The sequence below is a fragment of the Lagenorhynchus albirostris genome, chromosome 13 (genome assembly GCF_949774975.1).
Source record: "Lagenorhynchus albirostris chromosome 13, mLagAlb1.1, whole genome shotgun sequence".
NCBI lineage: Eukaryota > Metazoa > Chordata > Mammalia > Artiodactyla > Delphinidae > Lagenorhynchus > Lagenorhynchus albirostris.
In genome coordinates this window covers 37652380-37667276 of record NC_083107.1, presented here as the reverse complement: position 1 = coordinate 37667276, position 14897 = coordinate 37652380, and the positions used below count along the sequence as shown (strand labels likewise).

The window sequence follows — 14897 nt, the reverse complement described above, 5'->3', positions numbered from 1 at the left end:
TTTTTTATGCAGTAGACAATCTAAATGGGGGTAGGAGGCAAGTTTCTTGTTTATTTTATACCATAGTTTGTTTTAGCCAAGTAACTACAATTTATACATAACCTACTATGTGCCAGATACAGCTTACTAAATTATTGCATTTAATTCTTAAAAACAACTCATGAGGGGGGCTTCCCTGGTGGCTCAGTGGTTAAGAATCCACCTGCCAATGCAGGGGACACGGGTTCGAGCCCTGGTCTGGGAAGATCCCACATGCCCCGGAGCAACTAAGCCCGTGCGCCACAACTACTGAGCCTGCACTCTGGAGCCCATGAGCCACAACTACTGAGCCCACGTGCCAAAACTAATGAAGCCCATGCACCTAGAGCCCGTCCTCCGCAACAAGAGAAGCCACCGCAATGAGAAGCCTGCACACCGCAAGGAAGAGTAGCCCCCATTCACTGCAACTAGAGAAAGCCTGCGCACAACAACGAAGACCCAACGCAGCCAAAAATAAATAAATTAATTAATTAAAAAAAATAAAAACAGGAAAAAACTCATGAGGTAAATAATGGGGATTTATTAGAGTGGTAAGTAACTGAAATAAGGTCAAAACAATAGATTCATAACCTAAATGCAGGTCTGTATGATTCTCAAGCCCATGTGCTTTCTACCAATATCATTAATGCCTTCCTCATTTAATAAGGATAAGGAATTAACAAGCATGGGGTAGGCTGAGGGAAGAAAACTGATCCAAATGTTGGTTAAAGAACTGGAACAGTGTTTGTGGGAATGTCAACTTGTGAAAAAAAAACATGGGATATACTTTAGCCTTAAGATAACTAGAGATTAATGACAGTATAATGTGGCACTCAAGAATATGAATTACAGAAAACAGACTGCTTGACTATTAATAAAATGAGTGTTTATAAAATGAATTATAGAAATTCTAGCTCCACTACTTATAAAATCTATAAATTTATAAAAATTTATAACTGTGACCTTGGGCAAATTATTTATTACCTCATAGCTTATACATTCTCATTTTTAAAATGAGAATTCCTACTTCAAATAAGTTGTGTATCTTGAAGTTAATAATACTTAAAAGGTATCTGGCACATAGTAAGCATCAACAAATACTGGCTATTTTTATCACCACTAACATCATTATTCATGTTTGGAAATAAAAATATATGAAAAGAGCCCCAAGTCTCTAAGTTTTAGGTGACTAGGAGGAGGGTGGTACACTGAAGGGTAGAGTAATCTGGAGAAAGAACTGATTTGTCGGGGGAAAATATGATTTCATTTTTGGAGGTGAATAAGTATGCTTTAAAGGCCTATGGCTTTTTTTTTTTTTTTTGCGGGACGCGGGCCTCTCACTGCTGTGGCCTCTCCCGTTGTGGAGCCCAGCCTCCGGACGCGCAGGCTCAACAGCCATGGCTCACGGGCCCAGCCGCTCCGCGGCATGTGGGATCCTCCAGGACCGGGGCACGAACCCGTGTCCCCTGCATCGGCAGGCGGACTCTCAACCACTGCGCCACCAGGGAAGCCCAAAGGCCTATGGCTTTTCTGAACACTTCTACAATCTGATCAATTCTGATCTACATGAAAGTTTTCTATGCGGATATTTTCTCAATAAATACTGTGCCTACTTCTCTTATTTACTGACATGCTGATACTGACACTTAGCTGGTTTCCTAGACTTGACCATTAGTTTCCACCAACTGACTTACAAACAAAAACTTTCTGAATTCTCCAAGCTTCCTTCTAGGCAGGCATCTCCCTATAAGAAGCTTTAAACACAGCTATACCACTAACACCCCAACTTCTACCAATTCTTATCCAAACTCACTTCAATATATCCAGATATTTTAATGATGAAATATTAACCAGCTATAACATCACAATTCTTAACGTTTTCACACGTCCTAAACTTTCTAATACTAGTATTCAATTATAATAATAAAAGAAAATGTTTTAAATTAACTCTATGATAAATATACTTGTTCAGAAGTAAATATTTATAAGTTTTAGAATCAATGCCCTAATACATTAATACAAGGATACTGGTGATTTCTGAAAAAAACATTTACTTTTGATTCCTGAAAACACTGACTTATGAACAGAACTCAACAGTGAAGATTAATCAACCCCCAAAGTTATATAACCTACATTTTCCTAAGGTTAAGAATTATAAAAATAACCTTATAGAATTCAACTTAAAAAAGAAACTTTCGGGCTTCCCTGGTAGCACAGTGGTTGAGAGTCCGCCTGACGATGCAGGGGACACGGGTTCTTGCCCTGGTCTGGGAAGATCCCACATGCCACAGAGCGGCTGGGCCCGTGAGCCATGGCTGCTAAGCCTGCACGTCCGGAGCCCCGCGTACCACAAGAAAAAAACAAAAAAAAAACAAAAAAGAAACTTTCTCTTAAAAATTTCATAACTAAAATGTTCATTTATTTATTATATGAAAGAAAAGGAGTAACAGTAGGAATACTGGAAAATTACCTTTCACAGGAAAGACAATCAACACTTACATGTAACTTACGTAGTTAAGGTATACTTACAGTGCATGTTTTTGTCTTCCTTCTCTTACAGCTTGAATATAGTATACCAAATTATCAAAGAAAAGCTTCATCATGTTCAGTTCTTTTTCTGCCCACCTGGACCAATTGAAAGAAATAGTTTTAGAGGCACAGGGTAAGAGAATAAATCTATTCTAGAACAGGAAAAAAACTTCTATGTAAAACATTTTCAAAAGCAAAATCTATCAATTATCGAAAACTTACAAGTTCTGTTTATATTTGAATTGTGAAAAGATATAAAGCAGTGCACCTTAATTTTTATGAAGTTAAAGCACCACCGTGTTTTTGTTTTTGTTTTTTTGCGGTAGGCGGGCCTCTCACTGTTGCGGCCTCTCCCGTTGCGGAGCACAGGCTCCGGATGCACAGGCTCAGCGGCCATGGCTTACGGGCCTAGCCGCTCCGCAGCATGTGGGATCTTCCAGGACCGGGGCAAGAACCCGTGTCCCCTGCATCGGCAGGCGGACTCTCAACCACTGCGCCACCAGGGAAGCCCACCACTGTGTTTTAATCTCAAAATACTCAATCTCTGTGAAGGGGATAAAATGTCTGGCAGAATGCTAATTATAAATGACTAATATGAGTTAATATTAAAAAACAGTACAATACAGTCCATGTTAAGGATGGACTGTGTACCTTGGTCATTATTTAGCACAGTGCGTGGCATACAGAACACATATAATATAAACTAAATGAACCAATCAGTTTGTTTTTTTCTACTGTCAATAACTGCTTATTTTTTAAAATAACTTATTTTAATCAAATAAATATTCACATATTAAAGTAAACTAGAAACAATAGAAGAAAAAAGAAATAGTGATAAATACAATTAGAGATAGCAGGGTCCATAACTAACAATCTATCTCACACAATAATTATTAGCAATATAACTACTAACATGTAGAAGTACTGAAATTCCAAATCTTCAAATATAATTTACATCATGTTTTTGCTATAGCCTTCTTTTCCAAATAAGTTACTCTTGCATTGCCAATCACTCGCCAGTCTGTTTGCTGGTTACCTGAAGATTTACTAAGATGATCAGAGATAATTTCCAATTTTAAAATATGGGCCGTAAGAGTTTAAGAGACAGTATGTACCAAATGCTGAGTGTTACTGCACATAATAGGTTCACACCAAGTGGAAGTTTTTGTTGTTATTGATGCCGACTGATCATAAGAGCTCAGTTCTTTTAAGTGATCTACTTGATAAGATTTAGGATACCAGTCTCATGTTGGCATTAACTGAGCTTATTTATATTTAACTTAAGGACCAAGCTAAAAGGGTTTCAACTCAATATACTTAAGTTCAGGTATACTTGATAAGTAACTGAATATTCGCAGCTTTGCACTTCTATAAGAATGTTATCTTTTGTTACTCCTTAATTCAAACCTCCTCACATGACTATAATACCAACTTGCCCAGGTAAGCTACAAGTGAATCACTTTAATACTTCTGAATTTTGTAATTCAGCCATTTAAAAACCATGGGAAGAGAGTCAATGAAATAAAACTCATGGTACTCTTGTACTTAAAGGATGCTAAATGCTTTCCTCTACTCCTCTGTTTAGTATCTCAAAGAACTTCCTTGCACTCACAAATAGAATTGTCACTAGGGTCACCCTGAAATAGTAACCAAAGAAAGAGACTTTCTAAGATGATTCTTAAAAAACAGTAATAGGGCTTCCCTGGTGGCGCAGTGGTTGAGAATCCACCTGCCGATGCAGGGGACACGGGTTCGTGCCCTGGTCTGGGAAGATCCCACATGCCGCAGAGCGGCTGGGCCCGTGAGCCGTGGCCGCTGAGCCTGCGCGTCCGGAGCCTGCGCTCCGCAACGGGAGAGGCCGCGACAGTGAGAGGCCCGCGTACCGCAAAAACAACAACAACAAAAAAAATTTAAAAAGCAGTAATAGAGGTTCAGGTTAAACAGATCCCCTATTAAAAGAAAAAAAACCAGCAAGGGCTATAACTCAGAAGAACTAACTTCATCTTATTTAGAACTATCGTACAGACTTCTAAGAATTTTAAAAATCATATTCAGTTTGAAAGCAAGTATTCCTACTAACTAATCTTAGATTTGAGGAGGAATTAGATAAAACTCCATCCTACTTGACCTCACAAATAAATCCTTCAACAGGTCTAATTTTTCCTAAAATTTAAAGTCTCTGAAATCTCTCCAAAAAGTCTATTTTGAATAAAGCAAATAATACATTCTTAGAGGTTAATGAAGTGCGTGTGATAGCCAACTTTCTCTAGAATATTCTTAAACATTAGATCAATATCACATCAAAGTACTATCCTTGAAAGAATTCTTTAACATTAATCATAAGTTCTCTATATATGTAAAGGAGTAATAGGGTGGTGTCAAAATTATCCCTAAGGTGATGTAATGTCTAGAACCAACTCCTAGTAATGGGAAAAATTAAAGGCACCTTAGAGTGTTTAATGTGTGGATCTTCTTCAGGAGTCCTCTGCCATGGTCAGATACACTAAAAATCTTTATCTTAAAATTAACGCATTATTTGCTACAATATTTTTCTCAAACTACAATGAGTACAAAGGTCAGACTTCCTGGTGACAGAGATATACATAATCTCCATGGGGCTAAGTGGCAGAGACAGCACTCAGAAATCTAAGCAAACATTTGAATTACACAAAATTCAAATTTTCCTGGTGCAGAATAAAAGCTAGTAAGTTACTCAAAACCTTGTTTGATAATTATGACTGGGAAAAAAATCTTTAAAATGAATACTTCCGTTTCTTTTATTTACTTACATTGTAATCCAATGTGTATCATAACTGCTCCCGAACTGCTGAAAAGTACCAAACAGTTTTGGAAGAAGACGAAGTGAAATTACTACTGATCTGAAACAGCAAAAACAGGTATTTATAGAATAAAATAATTTTAAATAGTATCAACAATTCTAGATCTTAACAGAAATTCAGCTATTTAAAATCTTAAATGCAAAAAGAGTTAATGAACTTCACATACATTTCTATGCAAACACAAAATTTTTTCCTTAAGTATCAACTTATTATACACTGGGGCAAGAAATCCAAGTTTTAAAAAACCAATCCAAGACTTTTAAAGTAAAATACACCATATAAATATCTGAGTATAAAAGCAAGTGAAGGGCATTTAAATATAAATTTTTTAAATGACAGTATTCTTTAACGAGTCATAGGTGCTTCTGAGGATTTAATCAAGGAAAACAGGAAGCAGCAGCTTGGGTAAATTATCTAGAGCAGGGCTTCTCAAAGTTTAGTGTGCACTTGATCCAGCTGGGGGGATTTTTTAAAAATGCAAATTCTGATTCAGTAGGTCTGGGGTAGGTTCAGGATTGCATTTCTAACAAGCTCACAAGTGATACTCAACTGCTGGTTTGTGGACTACAAACAATAAATGTAGAGAACATTTTTCAAACTATATAAATTATCACTTTCTCCCTAATTCTCACTTAATATCATCTCCATCTAAATTGAGAATCACTGCGTTATGAGCATGCTAATAATAGAAGCACACCACATACCTCAAGTATAAAAGGGCCAAAAGGCAATAGGAAATCATTCTAAAACCTCAAGAAGATCTGAGCATGTCTATCTTCTAGAAGAAAAGGGGGTACAGGGAACATATTGACATGCAAATCCCAGAAGTCCTAGTAGGCAAGCAGGTTGCCTGCATGAGCCTTGAAAGAAGCAGGACACACTCTAATAAAGTTACTGAATTTCTTTTATTTTTAAGCTTAGGAGCCAATATTGCTTCATGAAAGAATTTTTACAAAGAGAAAAAGCTGGCACCCTACCCACAAGTATGGAGTACAAATAAGTCCTCAAAAATGCCTACTCTTTTTAAGAGTACCAGGTATATTCGAATACAAGACTACACTTCTGAGTGGGAGGAAAACAGTGGCGAATGCTGAGTAGGAGAAACTACAAAACTTTGTTTCTGAATAAAATCCAAAGTACTTAAATTTGACTACAAAGCCTTGTCTGATCTGTCCCCATTCCTTCTATCCGTCTAACCTATTTTCCTTCCCATCTTCCTTTTTTTTTTTTTTTTTTTTGGCGATATGTGGGCCTCTCACTGTTGTGGCCTTTCCCGTTGCGGAGCACAGGCTCCGGACACGCAGGCTCAGCGGCCATGGCTCACGGGCCCAGTCGCTCCGCGGCATGTGGGATCTTCCCAGACCAGAGCACGAACCCATGTCCCTTGCATTGGCAAGCGGACTCTCAACCACTGCGCCACCAGGGAAGGCCCCCCATCTCCCTTTTTGCTATTCCTTCAAAACACACGAGCACATTCCCGCCTCAGGGCTTTTCTATTGCCTCTGCGTGGAATGCGCTTTACCTAAATAGCTACCTGAAGGACTCCTTCCCTCACTTTATTAAGGTCTCCTCAACTGTCAACAGAATGGATGACCCTGACAACTCTATATTAAACATCACCTTTCCATTGCTCTGTGAATCTCTATTATTCTTGACTCCTTCCCAATTTTCCTTCAGTCATCATCACGTAATGAATATTCCTTTATTTAATATGTCTACCACTAGAATGTGCTTGATGTGAGCGAAGAGTGTCTTATTCACTAAAAATCCCTGCATATGGTGCATGCTGAGTATATATTTCCTTAAATAACAAACCAGCAAACAACTTAAAGGCAAGATTTTCAAGGAAGGAGGAAGACCAACAGTGTAAAATGCTATATTACAGTTATGAAGGAAAAGGACAGAGAAAATACTACTGGAAGATAAAAGAAACAGCATGTTAGAAGTATGTCAAAGGATCAAAACAACATTAGTATAGATTAAAGAGTATATAGTGGACTTCCCCTGTGGTCCAGTGGTTAACACTCCGTGCTTCCACTTCAGGGGGCACGGGTTTGATCCTGGTGGGAGAAGTTCCACACGCTGCACACTGTGGCCAATGATAATAATAAGTATATAGTGAAGCAACGAAGACAGTAAATGCCTGATATCCAGTAACTGCAAAGTAAATATTCTTTAAATATTCAAAAACATTTAAATTTTTAGTATACTTTTAAATATTATTTAATATTTTTCAACAAGCTGCACAGAAGTGGTGCTTGGGAAGATAGACCAAGATAGATCAGGGGAAATCAATTTCAATTTTAGATTATTTATCTAAACTCCTTTGTCAAAGTTTCAGAAACATTAGCAGAGTTTTTCCTAAAAATTAAGACATAAAAAACTGGAATGAATATATATATATATATATTAATTTGACTTTAAAAGCATAAAATCAATGAGATATCACAAAGGACAGAAAAATTTCACCTAAAATCACAAAAGCAAATTCCAAAATTGTTTACCTAGTGTAATTTCAACAATACTTTTAAAATACAAAGAAACAAAGACTAGAGATACCGTATCTCACTAAAGCAAGTCTTATAGTGTGCAGCAGTTGTATATTTTCTGAAAATCTTATTACCTCTTTTGCAGTCAATGGTGTTAAGAGTCTAGACTGTTTAAATTTACTTTCCAAATTTTCTACAATAAACATGTTTTCATTTTATAAAATGTAATGTAGAAGCAAGCACATGATGCTTGACATTAGAGAATAGGATGCCAGGCATTGAGCAGGTATTGGTTGAGTTGAGTGAATAATGATGTGGTTCATGTAAAAGAATCCAAAATAGGATTGTAGAAATGGGACTCGTCTTACCTCTACTCCTACCTAAGGGGAATGCTTTTCTCCATAATTTATAATAAAAACACTGAATTATTAATAATTACATCTTACATGACTAAAACAGTTTTTTTAAGTTTTTCCAAAGATTCAGAAAAACTCCAAATTTTTCTCCTCAAAAAAAGATTTCAGGGGCTTCCCTGGTGGCGCAGTGGTTGAGAGTCCACCTGCCGATGCAGGGGACATGGGTTCGTGCCCCGGTTCAGGAAGATCCCACATGCCGCGAAGCGGTTGGACCTGTGAGCCATGGCCGCTGGGCCTGCGTGTCCGGAGCCTGTGCTCCGCAACAGGAGAGGCCACAACAGTGACAGGCCCGTGTACCGCAAAAAAAAAAAAAAGATTTCAAAGAACGGTGAAGAGACATATTTTAAGTGCCATAAATTTAAGAATATAAGAAATGACCAAATCCAGAATCAAAGTGATCCTGAAACTCTGGAACACTTTATTTAAACTCATAAATTTGAAAGGAAAAATGATATAAAGTACTGATTACAGAATGAAAATTAGTAAAATATTTACAAACAGGGTAAGATCATGTATTTGTTTGCTGACTATAATAATTTATATTCCAATATTAAAGGAAACTTCACAAGATCACATATACCAACTTATTCCAAGTAAAATTATATCATGCTGTACAGCAGAAACTAACACAACACTGTAAATCAACTACACCCAATAAAAAATTTAATTTTTTTAAAATAAAAGAAATAATGTCATAGCACTTCTCCTACAACAACTATGAGATACTACACCCTGACTTATCAACTTTTTTGCCCAAATAGTTTTGACTGCTGATATGCTTATGAAAAACATCAAAATTACTGTTATATTCAAACTTACATTCACAAATTCTTCCAAGAGTGAAAATTTCAAATACCAAACCACACAACCCTAGGCAACAATATGTTTAAGATGAAAAGGTTCAATGGTCCAGAGTAACAAGATACAGTCAGCCCATATGCAGGTTCCTCATCCGTGGATACAGAGCTAACTGTCCTACTCTATTTTATATAAAGGACTTGAGCACCTGAAGATTTTGGTATCTGCAGGGGGATCCTGGAACCAATCCCCCAAAGATACAAAGGGATCACTACACTAATTTTAGACTCAAGAAAAATGCTATTACTACCTTAGACTGCCCTTTGCTTGATACAAAGGTTTTGTTGCAACCTTTGCTGAAGCTTATTACTATACAATAGTGTGATGTGACTCTAAGAATTACCAATGTAACTTTATATTGCTTTAGTAGAATGAACACATTTGGTAGTAGTCTTCACAGTTAAAGTTACATTTGGACGATTTTTTCCTAATCCTACACTCCATATTTGAAGAAGACTGGTGTGTTCTACAAAATGCTGTCAACTAATTAATTAATTAATTAATTTTAAAATATTTACTTATTTGGCTGCGTCGGGTTTTAGTTGTGGCACACAGGATCTTTGTTGCTGCGTGCAGGATCTTTTTAGTTGCAGCATGCCAGATCTTTTAGCTGCAGCAGGCAAACTCTTAGTTGCGGCATGTGGGATCTAGTTCCCTGACCAGGGATCGAACCCAGGCCCCCTGCATTGGGAGCATGGAGTCTTAGCCACTGGACCACAAGGGAAGTCCCTCAGTCATTTTAAACTATAGTATATACCAAGAGTTGACAAAAAATGCTGTATATAATATAGTCTTTACAGAGAGGAAACAAAACCAAAAAGAAGTACATAGTACCATGCATTTCTTAATTATATGAACCTTTATTTATATAAACAAAATCCCTGACTCGTGACCATTTTTACTTTTGTATTCAAAGGCAAAAAATTTCACACGTGGGTTAAACTACCTACTGCATAAAGAATGGCAAAAAAATAGCACACTGGATAGGTTCCCAGACAGAGTCTCAAATCAATTCTCAAGAAGCCACAGAATTTCAGGAGGTACCTAGCCCAGGATGTGAACCTGCATGTGAAGCTACCTGCCTTCTAGTAAACATAAAACACCAAAAGGGCTGATTACAACCCAACTCCTACTTCCGCCCTACTCACTAGACAGCAGTCTTATCTCACTCACCCAAAGTAACAAATACCAAGCTGAAAAGTAATGGATTTTTCATTGTGGGAGCTACTGTCTACCTCATGCTCTCACTTTATGACAACATTCTGCAAACCAGTCTACTATATGTTTCCGTGTGTAACTTTAAACCTCCTGCACTGCTGAAATGTTATATGCCTTATAAAACAATCTGCCTAAGGCTAAATGTGCATAAGGCACATGCTGCATGTTTAAAGTGTTTTAAAGTGTAAACACTTTAAAAACTTTAAAAAGTGTTTTAAAGTGTTAACAGTGGGTTCCGTATAAATGGCAGAATTATGGGTGATTTATGGGAGACTTTTCCTTTTTCAGATCTCTATGCTTCCCAAGAAGTAATGAGCCCATATTACTGTTCAAAAGAAAGCTAAGTTCATTTTGTGAAATAAACTGTAATAACACCATAGAACAGTAAAAACAAACAAAAATTGGTGACAGGTCTATAAACCATGGAAAGTGAGGAACTAAAAGGAAAATTAAAAAGTCAACATAGAGGGGGCTTCCCTGGTGGCGCAGTGGTTGAGAGTCCACCTGCCGATGCAGGGGACGCGGGTTCATGCCCCGGTCCTGGAGGATCCCACATGCCGCGGAGCGGCTGGGCCTGTGAGCCATGGCCGTTGAGCCTGCGTGTCCGGAGCCTGTGCTCCGCAACGGGAGAGGCCACAACAGTGAGAGGCCCGCGTACCACAAAAAAAAAAAAGTCAACATAGAGAAAATAAAAAGAAACATAAAACCTGTGTAAACTACATAAAAAATTGACATCATCAAGAAGCAGACATCTGTGGGGTTTTTTCGGTCAAATGTCAGGAAAATGGTAAATGAGTTAAGATTTCAGTGGCCCATTTATTTCAACATAAGGAAGAGCTTTCCTATTAATATTAACACCCTTGTGCAACATTCCTTTCCTACTGTGATGGCAAACTCAGGGGGAGAGGAATCCTTGGAGAAAGGATTCTTGTGTTCAGAATAGGATTTCTCAAACTCTGATATCAATACTGACACTTCACACAATTCTGTTGTGAAAAGCTGTCCTCTGCATTGAGGGATGTTTAGTAGCATCCCTAGCCCAAAGTAACATCTCCAATTCCACTCATTAATGTGACAACCAAAAATATCTCCAGATACTGATACTACCTAGGGAGAAAAAAAATCACCCCCATTAAAACCCACTGGTTTAATTGTAAAATAGCTAGTGGGAAGCAGCTGCATAGCACAGGGAGATCAGCTCGGTGCTTTGTGACTGCCTAGAGGGGTGGGATAGGGAGAGTGGGAGGGAGGTGCAAGAGGGAAGGTATACGGGGATAAAAGTATAAATATAGCTGATTCATTTTGTTATACAGCAAAAACTAAAACAACATTGTAAAGCAATTATACTCCAATAAAGATGTTAAAAAAAACACTAGTTTATCAGGAAACTGGAACTAATAATGTTTAAAAAAATTAATTATTTTTCAGTTTGCATGATAACTTCAGTAAGTTCAGCTGGTATACACTGGATGTGTTGCATATGTCACAGGCTAAAAAATGCCACTATGCTCTGAGTACTGGCATATATGACCAATTAATAAGAGGCCTAGCATAATACATACAGCAACCGTCTGAGTAAATTTTGAGGCCAAAATTAACATCAATATAATGGTTATGTTTACTATATATCAATAAACCATTAAGTAACTATGATTAGGTACAGGACTGCCTCCAACAAATGAAAAATGCTTCAACTTCAAGTGATTTGGGAGTGAACAAATTAAAGCTTAAAAAAATCCAAAATGATGATTTTCCATTTTATACACAGAATTTTCCTTTTGTCTCTTTTACTCCTTTTTTTTTTTTTTTTTGCGGTACGCGGGCCTCTCAGTGTTGTGGCCTCTCCCGTTGCGGAGCACAGGCTCCGGACGCGCAGGCTCAGCGGCCATGGCTCACGGGCCTAGCCGCTCCGCGGCATGTGGGATTTTCCCAGACCTGGGCACAAACCCGTGTCCCCTGCATCGGCAGGCAGACTCTCAACCACTGCGCCACCAGGGAAGCCCCCTCTCGTCTCTTTTAAAATACACTACTTAGAAAAATATATGCTCATTATGGAAAAATTAGAAAATAGAAAACCATAAAGAAGAAAAAATTAACTGAATCCTCCCAGAAATAACCATTCTACAGTCTCACATATTGCTTGCAATCTTTTTAACAAACGGGCCTATGAGTATATGCCCATATCATTATATAATCTTTGAAAACATTTGACTCTTAAAGGCTACATGATATTTCATCTTTCACATAGCTTTTTTCCTTTTTATTGAAGTAACATACATGAAAAAACACATATAAACCTAAGTGACAGTTCAAAATATCAGGAGGTGAACATACCTGTGTAACATGCACCAACATCAAGAAAGAAATCATTACCAGCATCCCAGAAGCCTTGGGATATGCCCCCTTTCCAGTCACTAACAACCCAAGAGTAACCATTATCCTATTAAATACAATAGTTTTCCTGATTTTCTTTTTTAATTTATTCATTTATGGCTGCATTGCATCTTCGTTGCTGCTACTCTTTATTGCAGTGCATGGGCTTCTCACTGCGGTGGCTTCTCTTGTAGTGGAGCACTGGCTCTAGGCGTGCGGGCTTCAGTAGTTGTGGCTCATGGGCTCTACAGCGCAAGGCTCAGTAGTTGTGGCGCACAGGCTTAGTTGCTCTGCGGCATGTGGGATCCTTCCGGACCAGGGCTTGAACCCGTGTCCCCTGCATTGGCAGGCGGATTCTTAACCAATGCGCCACCAGGGAAGTCCCAGTTTCCCTGTTTTTAAACTCTGTATAAACAGAGTAATAGAGATATACTTTTTTACATCTGGCTTCTTTCACTCAAAATTTTGTCTGTGAGATTCAACCACACTATTCCATGCAGTTGTAGTTCTTTCATTGTTACTATATATATACTATTTCATTCAACAAACAGTCCACAATTTAATTTTCCTTCCTATTCTTTTTTTGTCATTTAGATAGCAGTACAAAGAATAGTTATTTTGAATAACGCTTTTATGAACATTCTTGAATGTGTCTTTTGGTGACCTTCTGGATGTATTATTAAAAGGCACATACTTAGCAGTGCAACTGCTGGGCCACAAGATATGCAGATGCACTTTTGGGGAATAAAAATTGATACAACTTAAAAAAGTATTCATTAGCTTCACAAAGACTTTTAAAAGACAATTAACATTTTAGGGACTTCCCTAGTGGCCCAGTGGGTAAGACTCTGCGTTCCCAATGTAGGGGGCCCAGGTTCAATCCCTGGTTGGGGAACTAGATCCTGCATGCATGTCTCAACTAAGTTTGCATGCCACAACTAAGAGTCTGCAGGCCGCAACAAAGATCTCACGTGCTGTAATGAAGATCCCGCACATAACAACTAAGACTCAGAGCAGCCACAATAAATAAATGATAAATAAATATTTTAAAAAATATTTAAAAGACAAAACATTTTAAAACTAATTTCTATAATACCTATGTAAATGATGAAATATCATTCACCCATTAAAAGCATTCTTTTTAAAGAATATATGCCAAATGAGGCAACTGATCCACTAACAGGGGTCTATTAGTAGTTTCTTATACCTGCATGAATAAGCAATTTTTCTATTGTGATTGTACCAATTATAGCCCTTTAAAGATCAAAAGAAGAAAATTAAATATTGCACATACTTTTTCTAATTAGGTAAAAAAATTTTTTGAAGCAGTTAAATATTCAATAAAATTAGACATTTATATTGAGCCTGGGCAGAGGTAAGCTGAAAATATTAATATAATATATTCAATTAGGGGCTTCCCTGGTGGCACATTGGTTAAGAATCCGCCTGCCAGTGCAGGAGACATGGGTTGGAGCCCTGGTCCGGGAAGATCCCACATGCCGCGGAGCAACTAAGCCTGTGCGCCACAACTACTGAGCCTTCACTCTAGAGCTCACGAGCCACAACTACTGAGCCCACGCACCACATCTACTGAAGCCCACGCACTACAGAGCCCATGCTCTGCAACAAGAGAAGCCACCACAATGAGAAGCCCATGCACCGCAACAAAGAGTAGCCCCCACTCGCCGCAACTAGAGAAAGCCCACACGCAGCAACAAAGACCCAACACAGCCAAAAATCATAAACAAAAAAATAAATTAAAAAATATATATATTCAATTAATAACTGAATTCACCACATCAGAGAATGGAACAATATTATCAGAGCAGTATAAGGGAAACTGGAGACTGTATCAACAGAACAGAACTGAAAATCAAGAAACTTGTGGTAATTATTTGAGCCCCAATAAGAAGTATATAAATATATAGCAGAATTCAAACTAGGAAAAAAACACAACTAACCTAATTCTTTGTGCACTACAGAAGTCAAAAGATCCACCCAGATGGAAGAACAATGCCATTATCAAAATGTTTATATTTCAGCTTAAGTTTAACTTCACTGATCTTATTTAGCTTTCTTTATATATAACAGTTCAAGAACATTTAAACTGTAATCTGAAAATAGAGCAATCACCACCATGTTCCCAGAATCAATAG

General features: G+C 37.8%; 1 protein-coding gene across 1 annotated transcript in view; it reads right to left on the bottom strand.

The window, feature by feature from the left end:
• Positions 1-14897, bottom strand: part of USP34 (ubiquitin specific peptidase 34) — a 231927-nt gene that overhangs the window by 109421 nt on the left and 107609 nt on the right. The window contains exons 19-20 of the mRNA XM_060169925.1: positions 5337-5426; positions 2548-2643 (exon numbers count right to left, since the gene is read on the bottom strand). Coding sequence (XP_060025908.1) covers positions 2548-2643; positions 5337-5426 — 186 coding nt within the window. The remainder of the gene's footprint in view (positions 1-2547; positions 2644-5336; positions 5427-14897) is intronic.